At 37.2% G+C, this 22,597-nt stretch overlaps 1 protein-coding gene across 4 annotated transcripts in view; it reads left to right on the top strand.

Moving 5' to 3' along the window:
* The window catches only part of ESF1 (ESF1 nucleolar pre-rRNA processing protein homolog), a 63,175-nt gene that overhangs the window by 17,457 nt on the left and 23,121 nt on the right, over positions 1-22,597 (top strand). For all 4 annotated transcript variants that reach the window (XM_069547104.1, XM_069547106.1, XM_069547105.1 and 1 more), the window contains exon 9: positions 1,736-1,897. In XM_069547104.1, the coding sequence (XP_069403205.1) occupies positions 1,736-1,897 (162 nt within the window). The remainder of the gene's footprint in view (positions 1-1,735; positions 1,898-22,597) is intronic.

Genomic DNA, 22,597 nt, shown 5'->3' with positions numbered 1-22,597 from the left:
TTTTCATAGCTATGAAATGGGGATCATAATAGTACCTGCTCATGGTTGAAAAGATTGAGATAATATATATAGTCTTAGCATACTACCTCATATCATATATTTTTACTTCTAAAACTTTAAGGATTAATGGCTTTTTGTTTGAAATGTACTAATTAAGTTTTTAAAAACATGCATTTTTCTTCAGTATTTTAATTGATTGCAAGCTTACCATAATCTATAATTTAGTACCTCTGATAGATGCAGTAGTATATCTGAATTCTTTGAAGTTACTGGATGTTCCTGTTGTAGTTTATAAGCGGTCATACCAGGGCTTCTTACTGTTACAGTTTTTTCTCACTCCTTGTATAGAAATAAGTCTTTCACAAAGTATTGTCCTTGAATTGGGAGAAAACAGACTTACATGAGTTAACCCACATTTTAGAGCTTCAGAAAGTAAAATTTTAGTACTGGAAAAAATCAATTTAAAGTAGGCCATCAGAGACTTACCACTAAAATTTCAACCTGGAAGCAGCTTGCTTCTAATTATGTTTTCAGAAGTAAGCTTTTAATAGAAAGAAATACATTGCCATTTTGTTAATGCGTTCCTGATGTTTTATCCATTGAATTACGGGATACATGACAGAATTCCATCCAAGATTATTATTGTGGCATAAAGCACAAACAGGAAAAAAATGAATTTCAGCTGTTCAAGTGAAAATGTAAAAGTGTGATAGGATGGAAAGAATGTTGTGGACTATTTTTTATTCATTCAGAGGAAAAAAAACCTATAAAAACATTTATTTAACCAATTTTTTTCACATCACCTTTTGAAAATATAAGGACAATCTGTTAACATTGATGTTTCACAGCTAAATGCTTAATAATATCAGACGTATTTAGTGACCAGTTAGCTATAGCTCATAGAAGAGAGTCTTCTGTAAAGTTTCCCTTTACTGAGGACATTTACTCAATTCAGTTAGTCTGTATGTTTTGCATTAAAACCTAGGTTCTTAATTTATGTTTTGATGTGGAGAATTACAGTGGAAATACAGAGCAAACAAACTTTTCATGTATTAGTTTTCTTTGGTATTTGTTGCCCATGAATTTTATACTATTCCTTTGTATTATGATTATTTTTATAAAATTGGGAAATGGAAATGTGAAGCTTTTCTGCATGGGAAAATTAAATGCACAAGCTTATAATTTGTTCATTTTTATTCTTTATGTGCTAATGAGACCCTAAGAGTAAGCATGCTTGTTGATTATCAGGTGGAAAGGACTCGTTATTCTTTGTTTTAGATAACAGCAGCTTCCTTTATCTGTGTCATTGAACAGCTAAGTCCATGTATCAGATGCATCCCAACACTACTCAGACTCCTTTTATTGACCATACATGTGTTAGATGGTAGGAGACAAAGGGGGAAAAAATGCCATCCCTGCTATCTTGCTTATAGGGTGGAGAAGTTCAAGGATGTTACATGACTACAGGATTATTTTGAGATATAAATTTTAATAAAAACAGTGATTCTCAAGTATACTGTTATCACCGTACTAACTTATATTGCAGCTGATTTTTATTGTAAATAAGATTTAAGTCATTTAATTCATTTTGTGTTGTTTAAGTCTGATTTTTATATTCTGTTGTTACAGTGTATCTGACAGCTTTGAGAAGAGTGCTACAGTGACTGAAATTGAACAGTGAAGTTAGAAGTGATATTATTTCTGTATATTAAGTGAAAATTGATTTTTTTGTTAGGTGATGATGGAGTCAGTGTAGAAGAAGATGAGAAAACAAAAAAAAGTCAGAAGGATGATGAAGAACAAATTGCTAAATATAGGCAACTCTTACAAGTTATTCAAGACAAAGAAAAAAAAGGCAAAGAAAATGATATGGAAATGGAAATTAAGTGGGTTCCAGGTAAGAATTAGATACTAACCAAATGTTCACTGTTTTCCTTCATTTGGGGACATCAGATAGAAAAGAAGGTCAACTCTTTGGAAACATTAACTTTTAAAAAAATCACATTTTCAGGAATGTTTTCATGAGGAAGTTAATATGATATTTGCATACATCATTTAATTTACTTCGGGACTACTGTTTTAGACTCTTACTGGCTTATTCTTGGTTTCTTTAATTTACTCACTATAAATTACCGATTTATGAAAGTAGCCCTTTCCTAGGCTTGATTCCAGTGTTCTCAGAATATAGAAACTTGATTCCAGGCACCATGTATTCTAAAGTCATTAAACTTCTTTTCCAAATATGTAATTCATAAGTGGATTTTTCTCTAGTAACCACTAGTAGACTTTACTTAGTGAGGATTCACTAACACAAAATATGTAATACGTAGTTTTCCATCTCAATTAATGCAATTTTAAAATATTCTTGGATAGTCCAAGAAGTATATATAACATTATGATTTTTATAACTGCCTTGAAGGATTCAGGAACTTTTTAGAGTAGTAAAATACTACTACGATAATAATTAAAACCTTGTCAAAGCTAAACCAAGGTAAGAGGGTAAATGAGGGGTATTTTCTAACATAGGTATTTTTTCTTAACAATCCTGGGCAAATCAGCGTGTATCTTTGTGAATAATACTGTTTTTGCAAATTACTGCTTTTTATATATATCTTAAAGATAAATACAATTTTGGGCAATGATTCAATTATTTTAGCCTCAGTTTGTCTCTAGATGAAAGAATACTGTTAATAACACCATTGCTTAAAAGTTAAGTGTTCTGGATTCATTTAATTCTGTTTCTTACAACTCATTTGTTTTTGCACTGAGAGTAAAATATCTGTTTTCATAGATTTCATCGATTTCATCGATATTTGAGGATAGATCCTTAGAGTAAATTTATCAGGATGTCCATATGTCTCCTACATGTTCTGTAAGAATTCAGTGCTGTGTTTTAACTCGTTTGTTTTAAATGTTTGGCTTTTGCAAGAAGTGGTGGAAAGAAAAAATGAAGTTTAGTAGTATTAGCATATGAACAGTGGCTAAGGGAACACAATTAGTGTAGCCTGGAGAAGAAAAATCTAAAGTGACTTAATATTTTCAAGTACTCGCATGATAAGTATGTAAATGAAGACTTAATCTCAGTTACTATCTCTGAAGTCAGTGTTTCACCAGTGGATAAAAGTTGAATGAAAGGTTTCAATGTAGTATAGAGAGGAATTCTCTGTGTTAGAATTGTTCAGTAAAAGAGCACGGAGGCTGCATTAAGGGATTGTCAGTAAGTTTCGCAGTAAGGCAGTTTGAACCTACCACTCAGAGGTGTGTGAAGAAATTTTTTACTTGAGGTCCTTGGGTTAATGATTCTAAGAAATGTTGGAGTCTATCTTTTAAATCAAATATGTTGGAATTGTAGCTTAATTCAAATCTTAGGATGAGCTTATTGAATGAAGATATTTTAAATGAATGTACTTTAAATTGAGATATTCAGGTGATAATATAAGAAAGAAGATTTAAAATAAATTGATTGAAAAGTTTTCTATTAAATATTTTAGAGAGATATTGAGTGGACCAGATATAGCTTTTGTGTTTATTAATATAGTTTATATAGTGAAAAATACCAAAAAGTGATGTGTAGGAATATTTAAGCAATACAGTTTTCCTAGGATAAACCTCACTTAGTCATGGTGCATTATCCTTCTTTTGATTCCTAGGCTCAGTTTAATAATGTTTTGTTAAAGATTTTTGCACTTGTGTTAATGAGGAATACTTGCCTATAGTTTCCATTTCTTGCAGTGTCCTTAGCTTTTGTTATCAGGGTAATGCTGACCTCATGTAATAAATTAGCAACTGTTCCGTCTGATATTTAGCAGTACATTTTTATCTTGACTTTGCTATTTGTGGATGTGATATTAATGTCATGTAAAATATTTTGAAATATAAAATGAAAAATTATCATCTGTAATTCCATTTCCCTTATTCAGCCACTGAGTGATTAGGTAGATTGTGGTTTAATTTATCATTTCTCTATTGGTGAATATTAAATAATATTTCTAATATTAATCATATTTTAATCATATTTCTAATCTTTCACTTCAGTAGGTCCATGGCATTGAAAAGAAATGTGATCTAAGGCTGTTACAAATCCCAAAGCCAAAAATATCAGTACTTTCTTAGATTTCTTCACTTTCATCACCATTACTCTTTTAGGGTCTTTTACTTATAAAAACAATTTTTTTAACAAAGATGCTCCTCCTCCCTCCCCAGCCCCCTGTTTTAGAAATGTCAGTGCATGTGAGAACCTGCAGAGACCACAAGGAGAGAAGCTAATGCTGGCAGTCAGGCTCACTCGCCAGTCAGTAACATGACTTCCTCACTCACATAGCAACTTGACATATGCTGTGGATCAACCTGTGGTTCTCTCACAAGCTGCTGAAACTACCAGTGTCCAAGCCTCAAATTTAAATCTCAGATGCCAAGGATCTAGAATGTTATAAATAATCTATAGCTTTTTCCATATTTTGAATTGTTTTCATAGGATAGCTTCCCAGAAATAGAATTACTAGAAAAGGACACAGACACTTTTTGTGTCTTGAGATTATTACCAAATGCTTTCCAAAGGGGTTGTACCAGTTTTTAGTGCCTTCAACAATGATGAAAGTGCCAGGTTCATGGAATTATCATCAACATTCACAATATAATTTTTGCTCTTAGTTGAACGAAGGAAAATTGATATTCTGCTATATAATGCGTTTTTTTAAAGTCTTTAACCACAGTATTTTTTGAAGGCCCCATATAGGGTATTATTAACCTGTAGATCCTTGGTGTGGTTGTGCACACGAGTAAGTGTGTGCACTTTCTGTGTGTGTGTGAAGGTAAGGGGTCTGTTACTCACTGACATGTTAGATGAGATAAATGAACTTCTCTTTCAGGATCTCTGTTTACTTATTTGGAAAGTGGGGCTAATAATACCTTTCTGGCTTAACGAGGTATTATAAATGTACTTTCATAGTACAGAGTACTATTCATGTCATAGGTGTATTTTGTTGAATTTGTGTCTTAAGGAATGTATGTTCCCGGTAACAATTACCCTGAACCACGGAACTTTTTTGATGTTATACTTCAGTAAACCACAGAGGGTCAGTATAAGATTGTACTTTATCGCACATCAGTTTTTCTGTGACTTGAATTTCCCAAGTATTAAACTCTTTAGAAAAATAACAAGTACTCTTAATAATCATTAACACTTGTTGAACTATGGCTTCAGTTCAGTTCAGTCGCTCAGTCGTGTCCGACTCTTTGCGACCCCATGAATCGCAGCACGCCAGGCCTCCCTGTCCATCACCAAATCCTGGAGTTCACTCAGAGTCGCGTCCATTGAGTCAGTGATGCCATCCAGCCATCTCATCCTCTGTCGTCCCCTTCTCCTCCTGCCCCCAATCCCTCCCAGCATCAGAGTCTTTTCCAATGAGTCAACTCTTCGCATGAGGGGGCCAAAGTACTGGAGTTTCAGCTTTAGCATCATTCCTTCAAAGAAATCCCAGGGTTGATCTCCTTCAGAATGGACTGGTTGGATCTCCTTGCAGTCCAAGGGACTCTCAAGAGTCTTCTCCAACACCACAGTTCAAAAGCATCAATTCTTCGGCGCTCAGCTTTCTTCACAGTCCAACTCTCACATCCATACATGACCACAGGAAAAACCATAGCCTTGACTAGCCAGACCTTAGTCGGCAAAGTAATGTCTCTGCTTTTGAATATGCTATCCATGTTGGTCATAAGTTTTCTTCCAAGGAGTAAGCGTCTTTTAATTTCATGGCTGCAGTCACCATCTGCAGTGATTTTGGAGCCCCCAAAAATAAAGTCTGACACTGTTTCCCCATCTATTTCCCATGAAGTGATGGGACCAGATGCCATAATCTTCGTTTTCTGAATGTTGAGCTTTAAGCCAACTTTTTCACTCTCCTCTTTCACTTTCATCAAGAGGCTTTTTAGCTCCTCTCCACTTTCTGCCATAAGGGTGGTATCATCTGCATATCTGAGGTTCTTGATATTTCTCCTGGCAATCTTGATTCCAGCTTGTGTTTCTTCCAGTCCAGTGTTTCTCATGGTGTACTCTGCATAGAAGTTAAATAAGCAGGATGACAATATACAGCCTTGACGTACTCCTTTTCTTATTTGGAACCAGTCTGTTGTTTCATGTCCAGTTCTAACTGTTGCTTCCTGGCCTGCATACAGATTTCTCAAGAAGCAGGTCAGGTGGTCTGGTATTCCCATCTCTCTCAGAATTTTCCACAGTTTATTGTGATCCACACAGTCAAAGGCTTTGATATAGTCAATAAAGCATAAATAGATGTTTTTTCTGGAACTCTCTTGCTTTTTCCATGATCCAGCGGATATTGGCAATTTGATCTCTTGTTCCTTTGCCTTTTCTAAAACCAGCTTGAACATCAGGAAGTTCACAGTTCATGTATTGCTGAAGCCTGGCTTGGAGAATTTTGAGCATTACTTTACTAGCATGTGAGATGAGTGCAATTGTGAGGTAGTTTGAGCATTCTTTGGCATTGCCTTTCTTTGGGATTGGAATGAAAACTGACCTTTTCCAGTCCTGTGACCACTGCTGAGTTTTCCAAATTTGCTGGCATATTGAATGCAGCACTTTCACAGCATCATCTTTGAGGATTTTAAAGAGTTCAACTGGAATTCCATCACCTCCACTAGCTTTGTTCGTAGTGATGCTTTCTAAAGCCCACTTGACTTCACATTCCAAGATGTCTGGCTCTAGATGAGTGATCACATCATCATGATTATCTGGGTAGTGAAGCTCTTTTTTGTATAGTTCTTCTGTGTATTCTTGCCACCTCTTCTTAATATCTTCTGCTTCTGTTAGGTCCATACCACTTCTGTCCTTTATCAAGCCCATCCTTACATGAAATATTCCCTTGGTATCTCAAATTTTCTTGAAGAGATCTCTAGTCTTTCCCATTCTGTTGTTTGCCTCTATTTCTTTGCATTGATTGCTGAAGAAGGCTTTCTTATCTCTTCTTGCTATTCTTTGGAACTCTGCATTCAGATGCTTATATATTTCCTTTTCTCCTTTGCTTTTCGCTTTGCTTCTTTTCACAGCCTTCTATTTGGAAGGCCTCCCCAGACAGCCATTTTGCTTTTTTGCATTTCTTTTCCATGGGGATGGTCTTGATCCCTGTCTCCTGTACAATGTCATGAACCTCATTCCATAGTTGATCAGGCACTCTATCTATCAGATCTAGGCCCTTAAATCTATTTCTCGCTTCCACTGTATAATCATAAGGGATTTGATTGAGGTCATACCTGAATGGTCTAGCGGTTTTCCCTACTTTCTTCAATTTCAGTCTGAATTTGGTAATAAGGAGTTCATGATCTGAGCCACAGTCAGCTCCTGGTCTTGTTTTTGTTGACTGTAGAGAGCTTCTCCATCTTTTGCTGCAGAGAATATAATCAATCTGATGTCGGTGTTGACCATCTGGTGATGTCTTAGCTTGACTTAAAAAAAAATTTAGACTGTTTAAACTTCCTGTCTTTTTACATTGGATTGCACAATATAGTGGGCTTCCCAGGTAGTGCTAGTGGTAAAGAACCTACATGTCAATGCAGGAGACGTAAGACATGCAGGTTCAACCCCTAGGTCAGGAAGATCCCCTGGAGTAGGGCATGGCATCCCCCTCCAGTATTCTTGCCTGGAGAATCCCATGGACAGAGGAGCATGGTGCGCTACGGTGCATAGGGTTGCAAAGAGTTGGACACAACTGAGTTGACTTAGCACGCATGCAGTATAGTAACGTTAGGAGTTTTAATTCCTTAAGAGTAAGTATAACGAGAGGCAAATAACAGGTACATGGGTGTAATAACTAGAATGAACTATTCTTTCTGTTGATATTTTAGTTCCTCATGGATGTGAGAGGATGTTATTAATGTTATAAATAATTTAAAATGTTAAATTATAAGATTTTTAAGAAAAGCTGTAATTCATTGTTTTGATGTGGGGTGTTGTTTCCCATCTCATTGTGTTGCTATTAATAGAAAAGTATCCTATCTGACTCATTTTGATGAGCAGAGAAGGTGACACATGTAATTAGCATATTGAGCCTTCGTTAATGAACTTGCCTCATTGGGGAATTTGTGATATACGTAAAAGTGAAGCATAATGAGTTTTATCTCATAAATATATAATAACCTCTCCTGTATTAATAGTTCAGTTAATCTGTGTGATAATTTTTTGCTGTAGATAATGCAAGCTGTATATTTTGACCTTTAACATTTCATCCAGAATATGAACAGACGTGTTCATAATGACATGTTTCTTTCTCTATCATCTTAAAGGAGATTGTTACTGTTGTTTAATTGCTGAGTCATGTCCAACTTTTTTGCAACCCCAGGTGCCTGTAGCCTGCCAGGCACCTCTGTCCGTGGGATTTCCCAGGCAAGAATACTGGCGAGTCCCAGGTGCCATTTCCTTCTCCAAGGTATCTTCGCGACCCAGGGATCAAACTCATGTATGTTGCATTGGCAGGCAGCTTCTTTACCACCGAGCCACCTGGGAAGCCAGTATATAGCTCACCTGTTGCTAAGCATTCACTTTTATTTGGCCTAGGTTGACAGGGAAATAGATGTTTGCAAGACTAGGTGTGTGTGTGTGCTCAGTAACGAGTCATGTCCGACTCTTTGCAGCCCCATGGACTGTAGCCCGCCAGGCGCCTCTGTCTATGGAATTTTGTAGGCAAGAAATAGTGAAGTGGGTTGACATTTCATCCTTCAGTCTTCCCAAACAAGGGATGGAACCTGTGTTTCTGCATCTCTTGCGTTGACAGGGGGAGTCTTTACCACTGAGCCACCTGGGAATCCCTAAAGGAGATTAGTATGATTAAATGTCCTCTGTTTCTTAGTTACCTGCTGATTAATGGACACTGGTGAAAGGACATCTAGTCTTTTTTCTATTCAGCATCTTTCAGTGCCTAAGCTTTCCTTCAAATACTTATGCCAAGAACCATTCTAGATACCATTTGTATGAGCAAAACATAACAAATCCTTGACTTCTTAAAGCTTATATTCTGGTTAAGGGGAGACAGATAAGTCTTTAGTAGGAAAATATTTAGAAAGTAGAAGCCTTCCCAGGTGGTTCCGCAGTGAAGAATCCGCTGGCCAGTGCAGGAGACACAGGTTTGATCCTTTGGTTGGGAAGATCCTTTGGAGAAGGAAATGGCAACCCACTCCAATATTTCTTGCCTGGAAAATTCCATAGACAGAGGAGCCTGGTGGGCTACATACCATGGGGTCACAAAGAGTCAAGAATGACTGAGCAACTGAACAGCAGCAAAAGGAAGTAGAGGTCAGAGGGTGAACCGTGAGAGGAGAGTGTGCAAGCAGAGGGGTGACAAGTGACTGGCTTTGAAGCTGTGGCTTATATATTGTGTTTGAGGAGCACAGCGAGAGCAGTGTGACCGCAGGGAGGGCGTGAAGGAGAGAACAGTGGATGCGGTCAGAGAGGTGACAGGGCCAAGTCAGAAGGGCTTGCAGGCCAGTTTTAGGCCTTGATGTCTTCACCGAGTGAGATGAGAAGCAATTGGAGTGTTTGAGCTAAGGAGCAGTGAGATCTGACTTGGGTTTTTTCCCAACTTTATTGAGATATAATAGACATATGTTACTTTGTGAGTTTAAGGTGTACAGCATAAATGTTTGTTTCTGGTATCTGTTCTTTATCATTTGTATTTCCTTTTCCCCATCTTTATCCTGTCTCCCTTTTTGTATTCAGTGACCCAATGGGAAGTGTAAACAGACTGTGACCATGGTATTATTCATTCTTTATTTAGAAATAAAATGTTTTTGAATTAGTTGGGCATCCATTTTACTAGGCAGCCCAGCTTCAAACAGTTTAATTTCATACTTCTCAAAATCTGTTCACTATTTACTTTTGGCTATGTGTATATCCATTATTTGAGATAGTCACAAAAAAATGGTTTTTTGGTCAAAACTTTTAAAATAATCAGATGTTTAAAATTTTGAGTTCATTGTAGAGGAGAGCATTAAATGGAAAACTGAACTTCAAATAAGCTGAAAAGAGTTTGCATTTTGCTTCATATTTTGGTCAGGGGGAGGAAACCAGTTTGCAGTGTACTGTTGTTACTTGGCCACAGCTAGTTGATGGCTCAGATTTTAAAACTTAGGTGTACACTCCTTCTGTAAATCATCCAGTTAACAGATTGACTGTAAGGGCCTTGTAAGGTAATAAGCTGAAACTTCTTACTGTGCAAAAAGGGGAAAAAAAAACCAATAAACATTTGAATCATTTGTGGAATGTGTCGTAAAAATGAGAAGCAGCTAGAGTTATCTAAAAGAACAATGCTAGCACATTTTCTCCATAGAGTTGCCAGTAAATTTCTTAGAATTTCCTGGGTTATTTTAAAGATAATTTTCTCTGTTGAGATTTAATTTTTTTTTAACTTTTCCAGGAAGCTTTAAAAAAAAATCTAAAGCAAAACTGAAGATATTTTTATAATAACACTATTTTCAGAAAGTGCTCAAGATTCTCATACGTTTAGAAGTTTTAGGTGAACTGGTCTGCTGTTTTAGGATCCCAGTTAAGTATGTAAGTCAATAAGGGCCTCTGGTTGCCAGCGCCTAGGCCGTTGCTCTTCATGTGGTCCTTCCGTCTCTGCATGTGTATCACGTCAGTTGCGCCATTTGCATCTGCAGCCACAGCTTCCAGACAGTAGTACTTTTTTGGACTTTGCCTTAGATTTACAATCTGCCTGAAGTTGATTCAAGAGCAGAGAGTGTGTTTCATGTATTGTTTTCCCACAGCTATGCTGATTTGTTTGAAGTTGTGAATTCTTTGGTCTTGAAAGCAGAGCTTTTGCTTTTTCTGTTTGAGGTTGTCCCACATCATCATTCTATATCCTAACTGCCTGGCTAGCAAACTGTCATTTTTCTCACACATGTTCCATATGTTATTTTGACAGAATTCACTCAGACTGCTTTCAGCAGTTTCATTATTGCTCATCTTTTTTTTTTTTTTTGGTCCCCCTAAAACTGAAAAGCCATATATCCTTACACTACTTTAACACATTCGGTTTTTTCCCCAATTTTTTTGTGATAAAATACACATAGCATAAGCTTTACCATCTTAGGTGCATTTTAAGGGTATAGTGCAGTGGTATTAAGAACAGTCATACTGTTGTGCAGCCATCATGACCATCCATTTCCAGAAGCATTTATGAAACTACATCTCTATATCCATTAAACAACTCTTCATTGGCCATCCCCCAACCCCTGAAAACCACCATTCTACTTTCTGTCTCTCTGATTTTGGCTCCTGTAAATATCTCATATAAATGGAATCCTAAAGTATTTATCTTTCTGTCACTGGCTTATTTCAGTTAGCAGAATGTCCTCAAGGTTCATCCGTGCTGTGGTATAAGTCTGAATTTCTTTCTTTCCTTCTTAAGGCTGAATACTATCCCATGGCGTGTGTGTGTGTGCATACACTTTGCTTATCCAGTTCATCCACTGATGGGCTGGATGCCGTCCAGCCGTCTCATCCTCTGTGACCCCTTCTTCCTCCTGCCGTCAATCTTTCCCAGCATGAGAGTCTTTTCCAGTGCATCGGCTCTTCACGTCAGGTGGTCAGAATATTGGAACTTCAGCATCAGTCCTTCCAATGAATATTTAGGGTTGATTTCCTTTAGGATTGACTGATTTGATCTCCTTGCAATCCAAGGGACTCTCGACGGTCTTCACCACAATTCACCAAGACCTAAGCATCGTCAGCTTAGATGGTCATAAAGTATATTTCACTGTAGGTTACTGTTATTCCTTCTTTCTGTGGAAGCATAGAGAGATTTAAAAATATTTTTAAAGTAATTTATTTGTATGCATAATTTTGAGCCAGAAGCACAGACTTCTCAGCATGAGCGAACATTTTGGTCCATGGCCAGGATCACATGTATGACAATGTCTAAGAAGCCTGTCTTCTGAGAAGCCTTCTTCTGTTTAGTAACCTGTTCTGAAGGTTTCAAAAAAAAAAAAAAGGGCAAGGGAAAGCTTTTGCGTATTTGCTGTTGAATACTACAGGTTTCTAGGCATACATGTTGTTAGTGTTCCAAAATTCTGATATCTTTTGGGACACAAAGAATGCTTGACCTGTCTTAAATTAGTAGATTTCTGTCAATAGAGAATCCCTACAAATTGCAACAACGCTCGCTTATAAAAACAGCCATGGATATAAATCGAAGTCCTAAATTTTCTAAATTTTAATGTTACTTTCATTCTCTGTTAACTCTTATTCTATGATTTTTTCAGTGTTGCAGTAGAGGACATTGCCAGTGAAATAAGATCTGGGGTAATTGCAAATATTAGAAATGTTGAAAGAGTAAACCTTAAATGATACTCTGCTTCAGAGATTCCACCCAGCATACCACCTGTGAGTTTCTGATTTGCCCAAGGATTGATCCCTTTCTCCTTGAGGCCAACCAGAGACTCCAGCTGCGTTTCCTCCTCTGATTGTCTCCTGTTTACTCCATTGTGCCGTACAGCATTATTTTATGTATCTATCATCATAGGAAAAAGATTGGCAATACCCTGCTTTACTAATAGTTATTTGGGAAGTCTTTTTAACAGTAGTCTGGTCCGAATTACAGTTTACTTATATAAACTTATCCCAGTAAAGGTAGAAGAAAATTCTTAAGAGTGTAGCAGCAAGAAAAATCTAGCTAGTTAAATGCTAGTGAGGCCAAAGTGCTTTTCATTTCTTTTCATTTTTCTTAAAGACGGGGTTTTTTGGTTTAATTGATTTAGAAATGCTATTTTGGTTGTACTGCAGCCTCGAAATGCCATTATGTTAGTAGCTTCTCTAGTCTCTCCCAGGGAGGAAAACAGACAGCTAAGTTTCAGGCCATTAGTTTATAGGTGGAATTTTTTAAAAAGTGTATGGATAGGGACCTTCTTATAATGAAGTTTAGGATAACGTTAGTAGTTTACTGTGATCGTGGAAAGAGCACAGAGGGCTTACATCAGAAGATCTGAGTTTAAGGACCTATAATTTTGATGGGAATTGAATGACAAAGGTTAGTGAAAGTGTTTATTAGCACATAGTTGTCAAAGAGTGAACATTCACACACACACACCCTTTTTTTTTTACACTTTATTGTGGGGAAGAAGAACATAGACACAAAAGGTAAACACAGTGTATATATACAGTTTAAAGGAAAAAAATTAAATGAATACCTGTGTATCTAGCTTAAGAAAGAACATCACCAATGTCTGCAGTCCCTGTTACACCCTCCTGCTTCTCCCAGAAGAAAATGTGAAACTACATTCCATGTTAACCATTCCCCTTTTCTATATGATAGCTTTACCACTCATGCATGTATCCTAAAGTCTTTATTTAGTTTTATTAATTTTGAAGTTTATGAAAGCATCCTCTGTGTATTCTTCTGTCGTTTCTTTTTGCTATTAACATTTTATTTTTGAGAGTTATCAATAATCCATATGTGAGGACATGGTCCATTAATTTTCACTGCTGCATAGAATTCCTTTATGGATATATCACATCTGTTCTGTTGCTGGCTATTGTGGTATTTTGCTCTTATAAGCAGTGTCTTTGTGAATATTCTTGGACTTGTCACCAAGGTATATATAGAACTTCTTGGATATGTGTCAGATTTCTTGGTTGTATAGCATACTCACAATTACCTTAACAAGGTCATGCTGGATTGTTTTCATAGGTGCTTATAGCATTTTACTCTGACTGGTAGTATGAGTTTGCACAGCTCTGTATCCTCACTGTTAAATGGTAATTGTCGGGTGATTTTTTTTCAATTGAGTATATAAGTAATGGTGTTTCATTATGGTTTTAATTTGTGTGTTAGGCTCAAAAATTAGTTGAGCTCTTGCTGTGTGTGCCAAACTCTTCTCTAATAGCACTAAACAAAACAGACAAAGATCTAGGCGTTTGTGGAGTCCTCCATTTTAGTGTGTGCATTGAGGGAGAGCAGGGAGGAACGGAATTAGTAAACTAATAAATGGGTAAAATAATCAGATGATGATTAAGGGCTGTGGAAGCAAAAGGATAAGACCTGGATAGGACATGGGAAGTTCAGGGGTGGGAGTGGGTAGCAATGTGAACAGGACAGTCAGGGAAGGCTTCATTGAGAAAATGACATTTGTATAAAGAGCTAATGGGAAGTATGTTGTACCTTATGTGTTATCCTGGGAAAGGACATTTCAGGCAGAGGAAGCAATAAATGCAAAAACCCTGAGGGGAACGCATTTCTGATTTGTTCAGGAATAATGAGGCAGAATGAGCCAGGGAGTGGATAGTAGTAGAAGGTGAGGGCAGAGAGGTGGCCGGATCACAAAGGGCCTCTGATGATCTTTAGCTTGTACTAGAAAGACAATGGGAAATGGAGATGATATGGCCTGACATGTTTTTAAAGGATTGCTCAGACATTTGCCTCATTACTAATGAAAAAAATATTTTTTTCCTGCTTTCTTACCTGTGAAATACCTATTCATATCTTTTGATACCATTTTTAGTGTAGTGTTCTTGGTGCTTTAGTGATTCTTAGGAGTTCTTCCTGTATTTGGCGTTCTCCTATATTTTGGGCTCATCTTTTATCAGTGGCATATTTTGCACATAACTTTTTCTAGTTGGTGATTTTCCTTTTTATTTCCTCTATAAAGTTCTTTGCAGAACAAAAGTGGTATAGGCAAATGTACTAAATGTGTCCTTTTATTCTTATGAATCTCTAGTTCATGTGAGTTCATTAATTACAGTCTTTGGATTAGGACACTCTTATCATTGATCCAGCATGACTTTCTTTTGTTTATTTTTAGTAAATAATAAGTGAAAACACTACAAAAACTAGAATTTTGCAACAACTTAAATCCATCCATTTGCTCTCTCCTGCTTCTCATTGCCTAAGAATAACCATCGTCCAGATTTCAGCATTCACTCCTTTGCTCTCTGTTGTATATGTTTTTATCTCATTTATTAAATATTTCTAAAAAGTATGGGTACATATAAAGAATGAAGTGCTGATGCATGCTATAAAATAAATGAACCTTGAAAGTATTATGCTAAGTGAAAGAAGCCAATCACAAAATGGCACAGATTTTATATTGAATATCCAGCACAAACCATAGAGCTAAGTGGTTGAGGGGTGGGCAGTGTTGAAGTGTCTTGAACGCTTCAACCTGAAGGGAGGGACTTGAACACTTCAACCTGATGGAACCTGAAGAAAGAAAGGTTCCTTTTTGAGAAGAATTAAATGTTCTAAAATTGATTGTGGTGATGGCTGCATATAACTTTGAATGGACTAAAAACCATCGAATTAGATTCTTTAAATGACTGAATTCTGTGGTAAAGCTCTTAGGTGTATTAACATTGGTGTGAAGGGTGGATTTGTATCATTTGGGACTGATTTTTTACTTTTAAGTGCTTGATTTATCAAGAGTTGATTTTTTTTTTAATGCTATAACGTAGAAATTCAATTTCAACTTCTTCAGCATGGCAGATCCTTTTAATTTTTTTTATAGAATAAATCTCTCCTTACCCCCAGAACTTAGACATACCACCTCTGTCAGGTACCAGAGTTTCAAACCTGTAAGGATCTATTGATTGGGTCCCTGATTTATTGGTCAGTAAGTTACTCTGCCTAACCCTGGGCCACTAACACTTTCTAAAACTGGATAGAGAGCTTTACTGATTCATACACCCACCCTTGCCCTAGGCTGACTGCTCTGTGAAGAAACCAGATGCCCCCACCACCATAAGCAGCAAGTGCTTGAACGTGCTGCCTTGTGCAGACCCTTCAGGAGAGAGCCAGGTTTCAGTTAGAGCAAGAAGATGCAGAAAGCGTTCAGAGATACAGTGGTTGGGGTTTTGCTGATGATGTACCGTGAATTCCGGAGAACTCGGTGATAGAGAACTGAAGGGAGAGGCAGCTGTGACAGACGAGTGGGTGTGTGGATAACTTCTGAGAATAGACTGTGGTGAGGCTGTGACTGATGAGAATTAGGGAGGGAAGAGTATCTGCTGTTGCCATGGATGCACCAGCCTTGTTGTTCTATTGCTCAGTCATGTCTGACTGTTTGCAACCCCTTGGACTGCAGCAGGCCAGGCTTCCCTGTCCTTCACCATCTCCTGGAGTTTGCTCAAACTCATGTCCATCAAGTCAGTGATGCCATCCAAACATCTCATCCTCTGTTGTCCCCTTCTCCTGCCTTCAATCTTTCCCATCATCAGGGCTTTTTCCAATGAGTCGGCTCTTTGCATCAGGTGGTGAAGCTTCAGCATCAGGCCTTCCAATGAATATTCAGGGTTGATTTCCTTTAGGATTGACTGGTTTGATGTCCTTGCAGTCCAAGGGACTCTCAAGAGTCTTCTCCAACACCACAGTTTGAAGGCATCAATTCTTCAGTGCTTAGCCTTTTTTATTGTCCAGCTCTCACATCCATACATGATTACTGGAAAAACCATAGCTTTGACTATATGCCAACCTCTTAATCCTTTTCTAGGGAGGGGCATATTTACCTTATATTCAAGGCTTCGCCTTGACTCCTCTTGATGTGAGGAGGCCTTTACAACTGAGGCCAGTGTAACTAAAGAATATACTGTTTTAATCCCAGAGCCCAGGGGCCCACTTCTGAACCCTGTCATGGAAAGAGTTGACCTTATTCCACAGTGCTGTCTTTGTCCCTGGCTTTTAAAATACTTTCATATTCTAGAGTTTCACTATGGTATATATCTAGGTCATTTTTTGCTTGGTAGCTTTAATCTTGCTTAGAATGAATTGGATAACCAGAATTCTGAAGATCAATAACTCCCCATTCATTTAAACATTCCAAAAACTTCTTAGCCCTTTTCTCTTAAAATATTACCTATCCGTCATCTTTATTTTCTCCTTCTGAGAATCCCATTTGATTTGTGTGGTGCGTTCTCATTCTGAATCTAACTCATGGCTTCCATACCTTTGAGTCTGCTCTGCAGCTTGCTAGGTAATTTCTTCAGTTCTTTCTTTCAGTTCATTAATTTTTTCTTTACCTCGGTCTGCTGTTTATCTTGGTTGACTTTATAATTTTAGTTGTTTTTCATTTCTAGAAGTTTTTTCCTTCCTCTAATCTGTGTTATACCTTTAATAATCTTACCTTTTAATTTCTTTTGTTTCTCTAAAATGTGCTGACATTTTATTTTTTATAATTCCAAAATCTTTAGTCTTTGTAGGTCTGACTTATTTTGTTTCAGTTTACTCTGGTTCGTATTGAATTTTGATTATGATCTCATTGTTCTTGGATCTTTCTTTACCTATGGGAATTCTCAGAGGCCTGAGTCAAAAAAACATGCTTCTTTTAGAGAGTATTTGCCAGGTACCTAAGGGCACTCCCAATCCTGGACCAATTGAAACCAAATTTTTGGATTAGGGTTTTGGAGCCACACAAATAGTGTGAATCCTAGCCACAAACCCATGGATCTGTGGGCCTGTGGTTATAAATTCTCTGAGGGAGAAAATATGTTTCTACTTCTTTTGTTCTGCCCGTGGCCAAAGCCAAGAAAGGCGTGTATTCCTTCTAAACTGTTGGAGGAGGAGCATCATCTCCTAAAGGACCCTGGCCTCGTGGTGGTGGTCTCTGCTGAGACCTGCAATCAGTTTGAGTTCCAAACTCAGTCCCCTGCCTCCTTGGCTAGCAGCCCATTAAAACCCAAGATCCATGCTGAACCAGAGCAGATTAGTGTATGTCCCCAAGGAAAATCCCTACTTCTAAGCTAGTTAAACATTTCTCTTTGAGCTTTCTTATTTTGACTAGATTCCAAAAAATTCCCTTAGCTTCCTTATGTCTTAGCCATTCATTTAAGTTTTCATTTATTTTCTACCTTGTCTGTAAACATTATGTATAAAAAGTGACAATAGAAAAGTAGTTCTTCAGTCTTCTTTGCCACAAATTAAAGAACAGAATGGCTTCATCAGACTTGGCCAGAGTTTTACTCTGTGAGTATTAAGGACAGCTTGCTATTATGTACATTATGATCACAAGCTACTTGAAAGGCAAAGACAACATACACATAAAGTACAGACAAATACAGGAAACAATAGCTTCCTAATGAAGCCCAAATGTCTTGTATTTGAAGTCAGCTTTGTAAGAACATTTGATTCTAAGAAGCAGGGACAGCTCAGTTCACAGTGAAATGAATATACTTGCAAATGGAAGACATCCTTCTTATGGGAGAGTAGAAAGGGTTTCAGAAGAGGGTAGAGGATGATAAACTCAAATTCAAGGCAAATGTAAACCAGTTGCTACCCACTGAAATGGCTTCTGGACAGTGAACAACAATGAAAAGCCTTAACGTCTATTCATTTAGTGCATATTTTGGAATGTCTTCTTTGAATACCTCATTGACTGTTTTTAGGAGAAACAGAAAAATCGAGTGTTACGTGAGAAGCCTTCCCAGTCGAAGTAGCTTACCTCTACTACTCTCTTCTCTTCATCATAACTGTCTGTGTTGTTTCCATGTAGTAGATGTAACGGTATTCTGACAGTGTTAAGTGCATACAGAGAGCTTTTGTTGACTCTGTCTGGCTGATTGTTAAATTCTGTTATTTACTATTGTTCCCAGAGCTAGTTGTTATTTTACTTTCTAATTTCATGAATTACTGCTCCCTGTCTGTAAGGTTGGGAACAAATTTGGCTTATGTATCCCTTCAGTTGCGCTTGCATTCATTCACCAGAGCATGTGCTATGTAGTAGGCCCTCCACTAGCATAGGGTTACCTTTGTTGGGGTTAAAAAAAAAAAGCAAGCTGCAGCCTCTGCCATCATGGAGCTTGCAACCTAGTAAGGGAGATAGCCATTAATAATAGTTCACACAAATAAACATAAAGTTGCAACTGTGTTAAATAGAGCAGAATAAAAGAATATATACTGTAAGAGTTTAGGAAAAAAAGTTACAGAAGTTCAGATTATGAACCAAATTGTGAACAATGTTCTAAACAACTAAAACAAATCTTGAACCAAGTTGAAAACACTTCAAATCTTCATCTTTCTCATTATAAAGATTTGTAGTTTTGCATATACGATATACTTAAAGGATAAGTAAATCTCTCTCTCCCCTCACCATTGGAGAAAACTGACCAGTTTGAAGGGGTATTTTTGATGTCAGTGTTCCTCAGGGCATTGTTGGTTATTTTCCTCTGAAAACCCTTACACCCAGAGTGAATTCCTTGTTGGAAGTTCAGTTGGTGATGGTAGTTAGTTACATTTTAGAAGCTACTTTTGGAATTGAGTATTACCATGGCCTCTTTTAAACATACAACATACATAAATAAAGATTGAACCATAAGTGTTCATAAATATTTTCAGTGGATCCTGAGTTCTCACATACATTTTTTAAAAGTGCCAGTTTCAGCCTATATCAGAAATCTTAAAATATTTTATTTTTATAAATAAAACCAACTATAGTACTTAGTTGAGTTGTTATAAGTTGTTATTCATGTCCTGCCCTTTGAAGACTTTTCAAAATTTGAAATGAGCTAGGTCAGAAGAAATGTATATTCTTATTTTAGTGGCTTTTGAAAGAATATTTGAAAGTATTTTTGTGTGTATGCAAACTGCCAAGATAATTCTGAATAAATTGCACTTAAATTATTATTGTTAAAATAGAGTCATCTGTGTTCATGGTTGGTTTTAAAGAGTTTCTCACCTCTTATTTGTAGGATTATTGATGTTATTTTTCACTAATTCAACAGCCCTTGACTATATGCTTAAAATTTTTAAAAAACAAACTTGCACAAAACTAGACATTTATAATGAAGTTGTTTTTCAGTCATAGTGGCTGCTCTCAAATGAGGCTAAAACTGTTCGAAGAATGTTCTTGTGCTTATGCCAAGAGGCTTCTGGGATGGGCATATTTTTAAGAATTTAGAATATAAACAGCTGTGATCTGTGGCAAAGAGATTTAAATGACCTCATGATGACAGCAAGAACAAAGCATTTTTAAGTTATCGTGGTGGTGTATTAATTCATTGCAATGTGTTTGTCATTCTGCTATTTTGGTGTATTAAGTGAGAGCCAAGCAAAAAATTTCAGACTGGATTTAACCGAAGATGCTATTTCTTTATTGTTATAAACAAAATAAATACCAGAAAAATATTTCCCAAGAATGATATTTCATGAATTATTCTAGAGCTTTAGTTCCTTAAAAAAAAAAAAAATTCATGAACAACTTGGGGATGAAGGCCATTTATTTAGATCCTAAAGTTTTGATTCATTTTCTGTTGGAAAGACTATGTTCCAAACATGAAAGATCAAACACTTGGCTTACAATAAGAATTCTTTCTTCAAGACAGATCAATTAAGTGCTTATTAAGTACTTACTATGTGTCTGGCGCTATGCTAAATATTATGGAATACAAAAGAAGGTGACTTTAGCTGCCTTTGTTCTGGTTGAAAGAAAAGGCATACTCAGTTGAAATTGCTAAAGTAGGAAAGACATTGTTGTAATCAAGTACCAAATAAAATAATACATAGTTTATGTGAGACAAATATTGAAATACAGCCCTTCTTTTCAGAAGTGACTTCTAATCATTGTCAAGAACAGTGGTTCTCAACTCAGAACCACTGAGTTGACATTTTTCTCCCCAAGAGGACACTGGCAATTCTGGAGAAATTTTTGATTTTCGTGACTGGAGCTACTGGCAACTAGTGTGATAGACCAGATACATTGATTAACATCCTACAATGCACAGGATAGTCCTTCACAATAGAATTATCTGGTCCAAAATGACAGTCATACTGAAATAAGAAACCTTCATGTAGCGCCTACAAATGTCAGGACCAGTAAGTCTTGAAGTTGGGAGACAGACTCCCGCCTTCCTCAAGACCTCTGTTGTCCCGTAATGCTGTTTGCCTGAGACCCTTTGGGTCCTTCCACAGAAATGAGCGTTGAAGATCTATAAACTTTTGAATATTGTATACAAGTTTTTCTAGTACAGTGTTTCAGAGAGAGATTCCATAGTTCTTATCAAATTATAAGGATATCCATGCACGTCCCCCAAAAAATGTCAGGACCCAGTCATCACGTTGGAGTAGTTCTTAGAGATTGAGACCCATTAAACCAGTGGTCTGGTCGTGTGAAAGAAACACGTTTCTTAACATCATGCCTAGATAGGAATAAAGTTTATGTTTCGAGGATTAAAATTAACCATAGAAGACATTTTGGTGGGGTGGGGGACTCTAAATGTATTGCTTAATTTAGTATTTTGGAATAGTAAAATCTGTCTTCATGTTTGAGGAAACTGTAGTAGAATACCTTAAAGATTATTATTTAAACATATAACAGTACTATGCATTTAGAATTTGACTGGACTGTGTGCTGACCCACAGGCATAATATATAAATTATTTTATTTCCTATTTGAAACCAACTTGTTTTGTCAGGATTTGTTGCTTTTTCCCAAGTGAGTACCAGTGTTTACATTTCCTAAGGTGCTTTGTATCTGTTGCTTCAGTCAGAGATCTGGACATGTTTTCTACAGTTCACATTTCTCCTAAAAACTGCTTAGTAAAGTGAACTATGTTTTTCTTACAAGAAACATTTTTGAATTGAGAGTTGAGTTTCTAATTTGGCATCCCATAAATCAGAGTATTCTCATAAATCAGACATGTAGCAGTAGTGTGTCGTAAAAACTAATCTAAGTAACCTTGAGTATCAGTTCAGTTCAGTCGCTCAGTCGTGTCCGACTCTTTGCGACCCCATGAACTGCAGCATGCCAGGCTTCCCTGTCCATCACCAACTCCCGGAGTTCACTCAGACTCACATCCATCGAGTCGGTGATGCCATCCAGCCATCTCATCCGCTGTCGTCTCCTTTTCTTCCTGCCCCTAATCCCTCCCAGCATCAGAGTCTTTTCCAGTGAGTCAGCTCTTCGCGTGAGGTGGCCAAAGTACTGGAGTTTCAGCTTTAAGCATCATTCCTTCCAAAGAACACCCAGGACTGATCTCCTTTAGAATGAACTGGTTGGATCTCCTTGCAGTCCAAGGGACTCTCAAGAGTCTTCAACACCACAGTTCAAAAGCATCAATTCTTTGGCACTCAGCTTTCTTCACGGTCCAACTCTCACATCCATACATGACTACTGGAAAAACCATAGCCTTGACTAGACGGACCTTTGTTGGCAAAGTAATATCTCTGCTTTTTAATATGCTATCTAGGTTGGCCATAACTTTCCTTCCAAGGAGTATGCATATACCTTAATGCTTTTCTAAGTTATAGAAATTTAGAGATTAAGTCTTGGTTTATAAGCCAAAGAGGGGATCTTTGAAATCATCTGTTCCAGCTGTTTCATGCTATTCTTTGGGGCTTAGGACCCAAAGTATGGCTTTCAGTTCTTTTGTGCATTTGGACTTTTACCAGATATTTTCTTTAAGAGGAAAAACAGTGTATGTGGGAGGAGGAAGTTGTATGCTTCTGATCCAGCCCAGCTGCACTTTGCAGATAAGGAACCTGAGACCCAAAGCTTTAGATTTTACTCATGGACTATACGTTTCTTTATTCTCGATCAAACGAGCATTTTAGATGGATCTGGTAATAGTACAGAGGATAATTAGGAGTTAAAAGTCTAGCTGTATATAGCTTCC

The sequence above is a fragment of the Ovis canadensis genome, chromosome 13 (assembly GCF_042477335.2).
Source record: "Ovis canadensis isolate MfBH-ARS-UI-01 breed Bighorn chromosome 13, ARS-UI_OviCan_v2, whole genome shotgun sequence".
In the NCBI taxonomy this organism is placed as follows: domain Eukaryota; kingdom Metazoa; phylum Chordata; class Mammalia; order Artiodactyla; family Bovidae; genus Ovis; species Ovis canadensis.
This window is presented reverse-complemented; position numbering and strand designations above follow the sequence as displayed.